At 41.1% G+C, this 12,853-nt stretch overlaps 2 protein-coding genes across 3 annotated transcripts in view; one reads left to right on the top strand and one right to left on the bottom strand.

Annotated features, from left to right (window-relative positions):
• Window positions 1-2,195: 2,195 nt before the first annotated feature.
• On the bottom strand, window positions 2,196-11,431 carry COMMD2 (COMM domain containing 2). The gene is made up of 5 exons (XM_077864724.1): window positions 11,277-11,431; window positions 11,094-11,171; window positions 9,639-9,721; window positions 8,923-9,096; window positions 2,196-2,783 (listed from the first exon to the last, which is right to left on the bottom strand). Exons 1-5 carry the CDS (start codon window positions 11,341-11,343, stop codon window positions 2,586-2,588), a joined length of 600 nt encoding a protein of 199 aa, XP_077720850.1. The 5' UTR covers window positions 11,344-11,431; the 3' UTR covers window positions 2,196-2,585.
• Window positions 11,432-11,487: 56 nt separating this feature from the next.
• RNF13 (ring finger protein 13) overlaps window positions 11,488-12,853 on the top strand; it is a 201,226-nt gene continuing 199,860 nt past the window's right edge. The window contains exons 1-2 of one of the 2 annotated variants that reach the window (XM_077864719.1): window positions 11,488-11,647; window positions 12,061-12,184. The gene's annotated coding sequence lies outside the window, so the exon portion shown is untranslated. Of the gene's footprint in view, window positions 11,733-12,060; window positions 12,185-12,853 lie in introns of both variants that reach the window. The other variant, XM_077864716.1, reaches the window with a different exon arrangement.

Here is a 12,853-nt window from a genome sequence, read left to right as displayed (position 1 = left end):
AGCATCAGATTCTTATTTTTCAGTTTCCAAAGGTATATTTTAGTTTTATGGTATGCCCCCCACTTTTCCAATTTGCTGCTTTAGATTTGCTGTTACTAATCTGGCTTTGAGACATGGGGATAGGACATTTAAGTCTAAACACGCACTAGCCAATCCTGAAAAATCAACTTACTTATATTCCATAGTGACTTAATAAAAATTTAGATAGTTATAGGTGGAAAGGTACATTACCTGGAGTCAAGAAACCTGCTCATACAGCAGAGTAGAACGGTGACTACATCTGCAGAAAATATTGTTCATCTACAAGCTACAAAAAAATCAAATGTGCCACAAAACAAAGAAGGTAGAGGATATGGATGTTTAAATAAGAAAAGAAGTACAGGGCCCATTGAATGCCCTGTACTAAAACTGAGCCTTGGGTTTGAAAAGAAGTTAGGAGACTGCTCCCAACTCATTCTGGCCCAAAAAGGTGAGGAAGGAAGATCAGAAAGTGTAATGCAGTAGAGAGAGGAGGCCAGGGGAGTTTGACACAATTAAAGACTAACACTTGCTTTCTTGTTGTGATGAGAGTAAGACCACTGGATATAGAAGGTCACCTTGAAGAGACACAGTGCTATTACTTCAATCTTGCCTGGGGTCAGCCCTGCTTATCTCCCACCAAATGTGGATAAATAAGCAGCCTCATAGAGCTATTTTTTATCATATGAGCTTGGCAGGTATGTTGCTTTTAAACCTGTTGATGTGCTACTATTATTTCACGTAATATATATTTTAGTATATGTGCTGCCGAAGCGAGTACTATTTCACATAATATAAAGTTTCTTTTTTGTGAGGTTAACATGTCAGCTTCATTAATCAAGTTATCATGAAAATTAAAATTTATTTGATTAGAATTTAATTAATATGTCATACTAGTTTCTTTGCAACTACAGAACATATACCTATGGGAAAGGGTGGCCCAATTGCTTGCGGTGGCAATTAAACTTGTGCTTTTCTTCCACTGGCCTCTGTTCCCTGCTAGGCTCTTGGTTAAGAGAGAAAAAAAAAAAGCTGTCACTCTGACCCAAAAATCTCTCTTAGGACAGAAGATATTGACAGAACCTAGAGTACACCTTAAGTGTGATTGTTCTAAAGGCATACTTGAGTTGTTCCATGAGAATGAAGCTCTCAGAAGACCCTGAATACATATTTAAGACTGAACCTCCATTTCCACCCTTCCGTGATTTTTCTCCTTAAGTCTGCCACTCAAGTCTCCTTGTCCTCCTAAGTCTCCCTGTGTCCTTGTACTCATCAGGCTGACATGATACATCAGCATCTGAGTTTTTCAAGCCAATAGCTTATAGTTACCAAAAAAAAAATCAAGTTTGTAAAGAAGGGGTACTTAAATGTAGTAAACTTGGCCTCCCTTTGCCCTCTAAACTTTATTCAAATAAAATTATAAAAAAGTGACTGGGGACATCTGGGTGGCTCAGCAGTTGAGTATCTGTCTTTGGCTCAGGTCGTGACCCCAGGGTCCTGGGATCAAGCCCTGCATCAGGCTCCTGCATGGAGCCTGCTTCTCCCTCTGCCTATGTCTCCGCCTCTCTCTCTGTCTCTCATGAATAAATAAATAAAATCTTAAAAAAAAAAAAAGTGACCGTAGTGGCGCCTGGGTGGCTCAGTTGATTGTCTGCCTTCGGCTCGGATCATGATCTCAGGGTCCTGGGATCGAGCCCCACATGAGGCTACTAGCTTGACGGGGAGTCTGCTTCTCCCTTTCCCTCTGTCCTTACCCTGCTTGTACTCTCTCATACTCTTTCTCTCAAATAAAATCTTTTTTAAAAAAGTGTAATTTATATTCAGATAATTAAGAAGTGATTATATTACTCCTGCATTCATTGTATATAAATGTACATACAGCGTCTCTTAGATGCTTTGGGTACTAGGGGAAAAATGTAGTCCCTGAAAAAATGTAACATATGATCACACAAATCTGAGTACCATTTAAGCAATTAGCCATGACAACTCAAGCTTAAGCAACATGGTAAGTACTTATTACTTTTGCTAGCAAGGAAAAATGCATGAACTGTCTAAACAATAGAGCATTTTAAAAAATTCATATTTATTTCCACCTATTCTGCGGCTAATAACATTGTGGGTGCTTTTAAAGGTCAAAAACAATGAACTGTCTAAAAATATTCTGAATAGCAATGGTATTACATTGTGAATTTTATTTTCAAATTTTGGTCAATAAAGAAGAAAATAATAAAGTTAACAAATCAAAAGAAGTACCAAAAAAAGACATTCACATACACGAAAGGTATGAACAGTGTAGACTCATTTCCAGGTGATTGAATTCTACTTACACATTTAAAATACAAAATACATCTTAATTTGTTAAGGAAACTGACCACATTTAGCACCAGGAAAGGAACTTTACTTTAGCTTTTGATCGTGCCTTCAATATCTTGTCTTAAGAAAAGAAATTTTATGGAAACTATATGTATGTATCACTGTCAATTAATAAAAGATTAATTTTGAAAAATAACCACTGCATATCATTGATTCACGAGTGATTCAAAGGGAATAAATCCTTAAAGCTGGAACTACTTGATATTCCGCACAACCCGCCTACAGTGGTTTGTTTTCATTTCCTCCAACGCTTGTTCCAATTGTTGAACCAAATGAAGCAGAGTGGCTGGGTCTGTCTGCAGAACTTTGGTGTTGTGATCTCCATTCTGATTAAGGTGTAGCTTTATAGTCACTGATGGTTTAATCTGTTGCCTGAGGCTTCTGCTTGCAAGCTTCATTTTAAATGGAATAAGAGCATAATTACTATTTAATAATCACACTGAATATTTATAATTACTTTATACCATATACAAAAATCAAATTTTACATGAATCACAGACTTCAAAATGAAAAATAAACTCTAAGAAACTTTGGAAAAGAGAAGAGAATATGTACACAACCTTTCCATACAAAATTTCTTAAACATGATAATAAAAGGCACAAACCATAAAGAAAAAAACTGATAAATGGAAATACATTAAAATTAATACATTTTCTTCCAAAGGATACCTAAAGATGGTAGAAAACAAGCCACAAACTGAGAGAAGATATTTTGTAACCTATATAACCAAAAAAAAGATTAGTATTCAGAATGTATGACAACCTGTTCTGATTAAAAACAACAATAACACAAGCAGAAAAAAACCCCACAAGACCAAGAGAAAAATGTGCAGAAGACCTAAGTAAGCACTTCACAAAAGAAGTAACACAAATAAATAAACATAGGAAATTGTTTTGAACAATTGAACATGTGTTCAATTTTATTAGAAATCAGGAAAATGGCCAATAAAACCATAAGGTACTATTTTATACATATCAGACTGGCAAGAATTAAAAACCTATCCATTTGGAGGCACTGTGAGCAACTGTCATGGGAACTCTCACTGCTTTGGAAAACAATATACATTACCATCAATTCCACTCCTAGGTATATACCTTGAATTCTTACATGTATACATTTACACAGTAATTGTTTTGGGTTCCAAGAGTCAAAAATTAGGTCTTCAGTGTTCTTTAGTAATAGAATGGATACATTGAGAATATTCATACAGTAAAATGCTTACTAAATAGCAACAAAAAGAAACAAACTACAGGGATGACCAGGTGGCTCAGCCTTGAGTGTCTGCCTTTGGCTCAGGTTGTGACCCTGGGGTTCCAGCATCAAGTCCCACATCCGGCTCCCGGCATGGAGCCTGCCTCTCCCTCTGCCTCTCTCTCTGTCTGTCTCTCATGAATAAATAAATAAATTGTTTAAAAAAAAAAAAAAACAAACTACAGCAATATAAATTGCTATGGATAAACCTTAAAGTATGTTCAATCAAAAGCAAGTTGCAGAAGAAAACAAAAACTAAAGTTTAATGAAAAAATATGCACAAAAAAACTATAAAGAAAGTATTAAGAGAAAATTCAGGATAATGGTTACCTTCAGTAGCGTGGGAGGGGTTATAATTGGGGGAGGTCACACATGGTTTTGCTATATTTCTTAAGCGTGGCAATAAGTACTTGTTTTATTATTATTCTTTGAACTGAGTATCTATAATCTTTTGTGGGTATGATATATTCTGAAATTAAAAAATACTATTGATATATTTTTAAAATTTTTATTCAAATTCAATTAATGAATATATAATAATATAATATATTATTGGTTTCAGAGGTACAGGGCAGTGATTCATCAGTCTTATATAATACTCAGTGCTCATAATATCATGTGCCCTCCTTAATGCCCATCACCCAGTTACCCTGTCCCTCCACCTTTCTCCCCTCCAGCAACCCTCAGTTTGTTTCCTATGATTAAGAGTATCTTATTATTGACGCATTTTTAAAAGAAAAAAACCACAAACTCTAGAAACAATGGCTAACTTGGAAGCAACAGAATTTAGTCCTAGCACCAGACTGTTCTCCAAAGACCATTCTTCCTTAAAAGGAACCAGGACCTTCTTAAAGTAACAGCTGATTAGAGATCTGAGACATCATGAGCCTGAAACATCTTGTTATACAAGAAAGCAAGATTGCTACCTGAAACTATCAGAGTCCTATCAAAAGGACACAAAGCCAAATTGAAGAGCCTTCTAGCAAGTAACAAATCTAACCTGAGATTTCAGGATTAATTTCATACCACGACATAGAATATTCTAATAACTTCTTCCAATTAATTCTAGGTGATCTGGCTTCCAAACCCAAGATACTGATTCACAGCTGAAATTTAATGTTGAAAAATAATTTGGAAACAATACGACAATCCCCTTCAGTGAGCCAGTCTCCAAATATAATGTAGGTACTTGTGAGTTAAATTATCTCTTTACGATCATTTCTCTAGTACAGAAAATTATAGGTATGAAAGATAGAGTATGATGACTGAAAATAATACTTATCCATTCACTTACACATTGCTTATCCTTCTCTTTCCTCTATCTCTGCATTGACGGATAGGGACCAAATGTATCTAGGTGTGTAATTAAGCCATGAACTTTTTGTTCAAATACTTAAGGTCACTCGATCTATCCTCAAATTTTTAGAGAACATAATATCTAAGTTAATATCCTTTACAAATTCATATCCATACCATTCTTTAACATTTCTAAATAAAGATGATACAACATCCCTAACAAACACCTAGTAAGACGATCAGACCTTTTTTATTCTCGGAGAGAAAGTTCAGTGACACTAAGGATGAACAGTAGTCCACAAAATTCTTGATATGGACTCATTTTTTTGATAAGGATGAAATCCTGTCCGTCTTGTAAAAATAACAACAGCAATTTAAATGGATCACTCCTGGGTGGCTCAGCAGTTTAGCACCACCTTTGGCCCAGGGTGTGATCCTAGAGACCCGGGATCGAGTCCAACATTGGGCTCCCTGCATGAAGCCTGCTTCTCTCTCTGCCTGTGTCTCTGCCTCCCTCTCTGTGTCTCTCATGCATAAATAAATAAAATCTTTAAAAAAAAAAAAAGAATAAATGAATCAGTCCTAAAGGTAAATCTCCCTATACCAGTCTCAGATGCAGTTTACTGATGCTATCAAATGCATCAATTGTGCTGGCAATTTATGAAGGGAAATGTTTCTATTAGAAATTAAACTAAACTATGATGACTGATGTATTTCTCATAAGCAACTGCACAATAATTAGATGGTAATGTCCTTTCACTACCAGTGTCCATGAGACAATTGAGTTACTAAAAAATGAAAGGTCCTATATCCTGTTAATAGTTTCCCAGTCATTTGGGATCCCTGGGTGGCGCAGCGGTTTAGCGCCTGTCTTTGGCCCAGGGTGTGATCCTGGAGACCCAGGATCGAATCCCACATCGGGCTCCTGGTGCGTGGAGCCTGCTTCTCCCTCTGCCTGTGTCTTTGCCTCTCTCTCTCTCTCTGTGACTATCATAAATAAATGAAAATTAAAAAAAAAAAGTTTCCCAGTCATTTAACTGATCTTCACCTGACAAGTCTTCCTCCCATAACCAGGAGAATCTACTCTGGTTAAAATCCCTTGTAAAAATTTCGACTAATGAGCTCAGAAAATCCATTAGTTCTCTTAGAAGCTTTTCAGCCCTTAAATGCATTTCACCATAAGAAGCAATATTCATTCAGTATACCCTCAACTTTAAACTATTAGTCCCTGCAATAACATGGCTATTCAAACCCATTTCATGAGGTAAATGAGCTCTCCAGAGTTTTAGAAAATTCAACTCCTTAAGTTTCTAATTTCTAAAGATGTCTTCATAATGGAAAAACTTAAAGCAAATCAATAAAGCTAAAAAAATAATTTTTAAGGGCTAGCAGAACCCAAAAGCCAGAAACTATCCCTACCCAAGAGATAGAGAGAAAGATGTATAAGATAATTTACTGCTGAATCTCATGAACATGACCATCCCCACACCTCCTCCACCTGGTTATTTTGAGAGGATTGAAACATAAAAGCTTAGCAATAGTGAGTGATCTCCTCCTCCCTAGGAACCCCACAGGATTTGCTTCTTACGGGGTCTCCAAGAGCATGAACTGTGTCTGATTCTTTGTGAATCCATACCACCTAGCACATGATAACTGTATAAAAAATACTTGATACAAAATTTGTTAAGAAGCTATTTACCCCCCCAACCCCCACCTTTTAAAATATTCAGTACCGAATGCCCATTATGTACCAGACATTGTGCTGGGGACAGAGGAGTGAACGAGGCACAGTACCTGCCTTCATGGAGCCACATCTGTGTTTATACCTATTCAAGCACTAATCAGACTGGATTATAATTGCTAAACCCTCTAACTGGATTTCTGTAACTTGTTTAGACCATCTTACCACCATTCAAAAAGGAAGAATCCACTCTAACAGTGGTTTACAAACTTCCTTGCAAGTCAGAAATATCCAGGTAACAAGGTTTAAAAAATCCTGATGCCCAGGCCAAATCGCATAACAATAAATTAGAATCTCTGGGGGTTGAACACAGATGAGAAAAATTTAAAACTACCCAGGCCATTTCAATATATAGTCAAGTTTGGGGACTAGTGCACTGTACCACATATTCAATACTCATTCCCATATCCATGTGGGCCTTTACAACTTTTGCTGCCTCGTCTTTCAAGATTAGCACTGGTTTTCTCATTCATGCATCCTTCTGAAATTTCATCTCCTTTTTTTTGTTTTTTTATAAATTTTTATTTATTTATGATAGTCACACAGAGAGAGAGAGGCAGAGACACAGGCAGAGGGAGAAGCAGGCTCCATGCACCGGGAGCCCGACATGGGATTCGATCCTGGGTCTCCAGGATCGTGCCCTGGACCAAAGGCAGGCGCCAAACCGCTGCGCCACCCAGGGATCCCTTCATCTCCTTTTGTTGAAGCTTTTCTGGTTCCTGCAACTGTACACTGAATTACGTTATAGGATTTTGAAATACAGTACTCAGTTGTACCTTCATTTATACAATTACATTTTTCCCCCTCCAGAAATTTCTTTTATAACTATCTTTAGTTACTAGTTATTTTGAGAACATCTAATATCCCTAACTAGATAACATCTTTTTCATCTGAGAAAATGTTAAGATATTTTGGGACTTTTTTTTTCTCCTTCTGCCTGGAATGCTTTTCTTTGAGCAATTTCCATGACACTTTAAGATTTAGATCTACCCTCAAAAGGTACCTGAGGCCTATCCTGACCCCTTCATCTGGAAGAGCCTTGGACTCCAGCTATCCCCTATCATATTCATTATACTGTTTTGTTTTGTTTTGTTTTTTCCCCTGAAGAGCACTGGTCTAGCCAGTATTATCTTATTGAGTGACATATTTCATTTCTGGCAGTAACTATCTTGTCTCGCTTGCTGACTGCAGGATCTCCAGCACCAGGAACTATTCTCTGGCACAGAAAAGAGTGGGTCTCAGGTTGGCTTCTCATAGGAATCGCCTGTAAAATTTTAAACATTTCAAATTCTAAAAATCTTGCCTCCCAAAATAAGAAATCTTTAATCATGAAGTCCCTTGACCAAGAAAATGTGAGATATAGTTTTCTACAGGAGATACAGAATGCGTGAGTGTGTGTGTGTGTGTGTGTGTGTGTGTGTGTGTGCTGGCTTGTGTTCAAAAGCAGAAGAGGTTTAGGTTTGCATGCACCACTCGGGCCTCCAGTTTTTACCATAGAAATGTGATATGCTAAATATAGGGCAGTGTGTTGTATAACTTCTGTGTCACAAAGCATTTGGCATAGCTCTAATCAGGAAATGGATGACATTCAATAAACATCTATCAAACTTATCTGTCACACTGCTTGATAAAGGGCTACATGTAAGAGTCTGAGAACTCCGTTTGGTTATCTGTGTGCCTTTAAAAACAATTGAATCTTTCAAACAGAATGTGTACAAGCCAGACACAAAAGAATATTTACTGAATCGTTCTGTATATGGAAAGTTAAAGAACAGGCAAAAGTAATCTATGTATTTAAAGTCAGGACGCTGGTTACCTTTGGAAAGAAAGGAAGGGGAAGCAATTGGTAGGAGGCAAAGAGGATGCTTCTGGGGTGCCTATCATGGGCAAGTGTGGGTTTTCACCATGTGATAACTCAATTGAGCTTTACAATGACCTGTGCACTTTAACTCATGTGTGTTTTGTTTAAGCATAAAAGTTTCATAAAATCAAATACGACTTAAAAATTTGTATGACCGTCTCCTTTCCAAATAACCCCTTTCTTACAAACTTTGAAAATTAATCTAAACACATTAAGCATATAAGAAAATGAACTATTTGTGAAATGGTGTCAAAATAAACATTCAAAAAAACTGTTTGAAACCAAAGTTTGGTTAAGGTGGTAAAGAATACAACAAACCTAAGGACATAGAGCCAAAATTAATCTTATATTGTATGTCACGTGGGGTCGGCAGAGCCATACCTGTACATCCAGTCGCCATTCAAGGCTGTGGTAACTTGGAAGGTCTGGTGACAGTTCACTCAGAATAGTTCTTATCTCTTTTCTGTTGTCCAGATAAAGCTGAAGCAGTAATTTGTTCAATTCTTCAGAGAATCCCAAAACAAAAACAGAGTCTTGGAAATCCAGTTCAGAAATCTGAAAGTGAGAACATTAAATTTACCTTTGTCTGGTAAATGCTAAAATATTTGATATACACAAAAGAACATGATATCCCCTAATTCTTTTCTACTTGGTAAGAGAAACAATATCCTTTATATTCAAAGGTAACTCTTGCCCACCATTCCAGCATCTGTCTCTGATACATAAAAATACTTTTATTAAAACATTAAAACAATTGCTAGAATGCCCAGTTTCTCTCTTATTCTCCATCAGGCTAGATCCTGCGAAGATGCACATGCAAAAAAATCATTTAATTCTCCCTCCTCCTAGGATACATACTCTTGTACGTGGTTTTAATAACGTGCAGAATTAGAGGTAATTCTAATTATACTAGCAAGAGGCATTCATATCAGCAGATCACATTATAGTCACATTGTGTAGGCATTGACTTCACTAAGTCAATTACAAAGCATTAACAACATTACTAAAATAAGCAGGTGCCTGCCAGGCCTGTGATGTAGAGTATACCGGGCCTTTTTAAGGTCAAAGAAATAAATACATGGTAAGAAAGCCCTTACCATAAGCTTTGAGCTTTCAGTGAGAAGGTATGTTAATCCTTCCACACCATGCTGGACAGTGTCACTGCTCACACTGAGTTTTCCTGGGAAAGCAGAAAAAAACAAGCAAATAAATTATTGTGTGACGTTTATCCTTTTTATTAAAATTGTTATTTAGGTGGGAACCTGGGTGGCTCAGGTAGGGATCCCGGAGTCCCCAAATCCAGTCGCGCCTCTGGCCTTCTCCCTCTACCTATGTCTCTGCCTCTCCCTCTCTCTCTCTCTCTTTCTCTCTCTCTGTGTCTCTCATGAATAAATAAATAAAATCTTTAAAAATTTTCTCATTTAGGAATAAATATCCATATTTCATATTTCATATTTTCAAGCACTGCAATGAAAAAAACCTCCTGTTCAGGCTCCGCTGCCACAACAACGCCTTCAATATCCACCCTCCCCCCACCCTCCTGCTCTGCGGTGTAACCTCTACAAAATGCAGACCCCTGGAAACTGGTTATCAGGAGCACCGTCCTCCTCTGGATCGCCCGGCTATTATTTCAAGTCTGGCAGAAGAGGAACTCCAGGGACTGACCATCTCAGAAAACACCCTCGTCCAGCAGGGAAAAAAAAAAAAAAAACTGCAGCAAAAGCGGACGTCTGAACAACTAGTTATAAACATGCACCCAGGGCGGGGGGGGGGGGTGGGGGGGCGGGGAGGGAATCCCTGGGTGGCTCAGCGGTTGAGCGTCAGCCTTCGGCCCAGGGCGTGATCCTGGGGTCCCGGGATCGAGTCCCGCATCGGGCTCCCTGCGTGGAGCCTGCTTCTCCCTCTGCCTCTCCTGTGTCTATCATGAATAATTAATTAATTAATTAATTAATTAATTAATTAGTTAGTTAGTTAAAAATAAACATGCACCTGTTAGTTAGTTAAAAATAAACATGCGCCTGCGCGACGTTAATGGGCTCACCCAGCTACTCCGCGCACTTGGGTGCATTTAAGCATCACAGCATCTCTCGCAGGTGGTATTACGTGGTATTACGTGCACCGGACGCATGACAATACCGACTTAGTGGGAGCTTGAAAAAGCTCAAGGCTGGGGCGCCGGGGGGGGGGGGGGGGGGGGGGGGGGGGGGGGGAGGGGGCTCCGGGGTTGAGCACCTGCCTTCGGCCCAGGGCGTGACCCCGGGGTCGCGGGATCGAGTCCCGGGTTGGGCCCCCTGCACGGAGCCTGCTTCTCCCTCTGCCTGTGTCTCTGCCTCTCTCTCGGTCTCTCATGAATAAATAAATTAAACAAACAAACAAACAAACCCCCAAAACACACCAGACTCAAGGCGGCTTAGGGGTCGGGCAGGACCTGCCTCCCGAAGGGCCTCCTGCTTTCATCCCACCACACGGAGTGAGACCCGCGGCGCTGCACAAACCCTCAGCCCGGCCCGCACCCCCCGGCCCTGCGCGCGCGGCCCCCCTCCCCGTCTTACTGGCGGCGCCTTCGTAGACCTTGGGGTTCGAGCCTCGCCTCAGGAACTCCACCGCAATCCGCCCGAACTCGGCGACCACTGCAACCGAAGAGGCCAGGAGGCCATGAGCGCCGGCCGCACCCCGGCCCCCCGGCCCCCCTCCCAGGCCGCAGAGCGCCACCCTCCGCTGCCGCGCCCCCTGACCCGTGCTGTCCACTTGCGGCAAGAACGCCAGGTGCTCCTTGTGCTCCTCCGACAGGTCCAGCAGCATCTTCGCGAGGCGGAGGATTTCCGTCGGCGGCGCCGCCCTCGCCCCGCCCCTTCCGGGGCCGGCTTCCCCGCGCAAAGAGGCTCCGGCGCCTCAACAGCCCGGGGCCTTGGGTTCCGGTCGGCCTCGGTGCTGCACGGCGTCGGAAGGGATTCTTCCGCTCGCACATCGCCGACGGTCCGGAAGCGCCGTGGCCGGGGAGGCCGCGCAGCGCCCCGCGGACTGTGGACAGGTGTTCGAGCCCCGACGCCCCCCCTTGGGGACCTTACGTTAATCATACCAACGGCTGGCATTTATTAAGCGCTAGGTCAGGAAATGTCCTTTCATTTATTCACTGATCCAGGGTTCAAAGGCATTCCAGGAGGGGGGTACCATTGTTCCTCCAGGTACAGGTAAGGAAACAGAAAATGGCCAAGCATCTGAAAGTAATTTTTATAGAGCTATTAGTTTGCACAGAGCCTTTTTTAAAAAATGGGTTTTATTTATTTATTCATGAGAAACAGGGAGAGAGGCAGAGACACAGGCAGAGGGGGAAGCAGGCTCCCCATGGGGAACGGGGATGCGGGACTCGATCCCGTGACCCCGGGGTCACGCCCTGAGCCGAAGGCAGATGCTCCACCACGGAGCCACCCAGGTGCCCCTGCACAGAGCTTTTGGTGTATTATCTTACTTGTTTCGCCTCACTTCATTTGCTCAATAGCTATGACCTCGTTTTTACAGATGGAGAACCCAAGCTCCAAAAGATTACATAATCAGCCAGAGACAGAGCTGGAAGGACAGGGTCAAGTCCCTCGATGACCTGCTCCAAAGCCCATCATTCTACATAGCAGGCTGAGAACGGAAGGTTTGTGACAAGTTCTGCGAGTGATTATGAATTACGATAAAGACGGTGGTGATGAGGGCAATGACTGATGCTTGCTGGGTTCAGAACAGTATCTTTATTTTGATGTGTTGAGGGTATGGTGAAAATCGGGTTCCTTTCGCAGCTTTCTCTTCTCACCGGCTGTGGTTCAAATAACAGAGTACAGAATTGCTAATTAATAGGAATATGACTCTCCAATTCTCAACCCCTTGGTGGGGGAGTTGGTGGGGGGAAAAGGGGAAGGGGGTGGAGAGAGAGACTTCCTACCTAGTGTTGTATCTAAGGATTGAGACAATGCCCTTTGTGCTCTGATTCTTCTGGGCAGAAATGAAAATTGAACGTTTTTCAGCTCTGTTCGCTCTGTGTACCTTGTCCTTCACATTGAAATTGTTGTTTGATTTTGCTTTTAAGATTTTATTTATTCATCAGAAACAGAGAGAGAGAGAGAATGGCAGAGACACAGGCAGAGGGAGAAGCAGGCTCCATGCAGGGAGCCCAGTGCGGGACTCAATCCCAGGACTCCAGGATCACACCCCGAGCTGAAGGAAGACCCTCAACCACTGAGCCACCCAGGTGTCCCCACATTGAAGTTGTTTGCTTCTTCCACTGTTGTACGGAAAGACACATCCTTAAACTTGTTAGTTAGGTCAT

This window comes from Canis aureus, chromosome 22, assembly GCF_053574225.1.
Source record: "Canis aureus isolate CA01 chromosome 22, VMU_Caureus_v.1.0, whole genome shotgun sequence".
In the NCBI taxonomy this organism is placed as follows: domain Eukaryota; kingdom Metazoa; phylum Chordata; class Mammalia; order Carnivora; family Canidae; genus Canis; species Canis aureus.
Note: the sequence above shows the minus strand (reverse complement) of the source record. Positions and strands in the feature narration are given on the sequence as shown.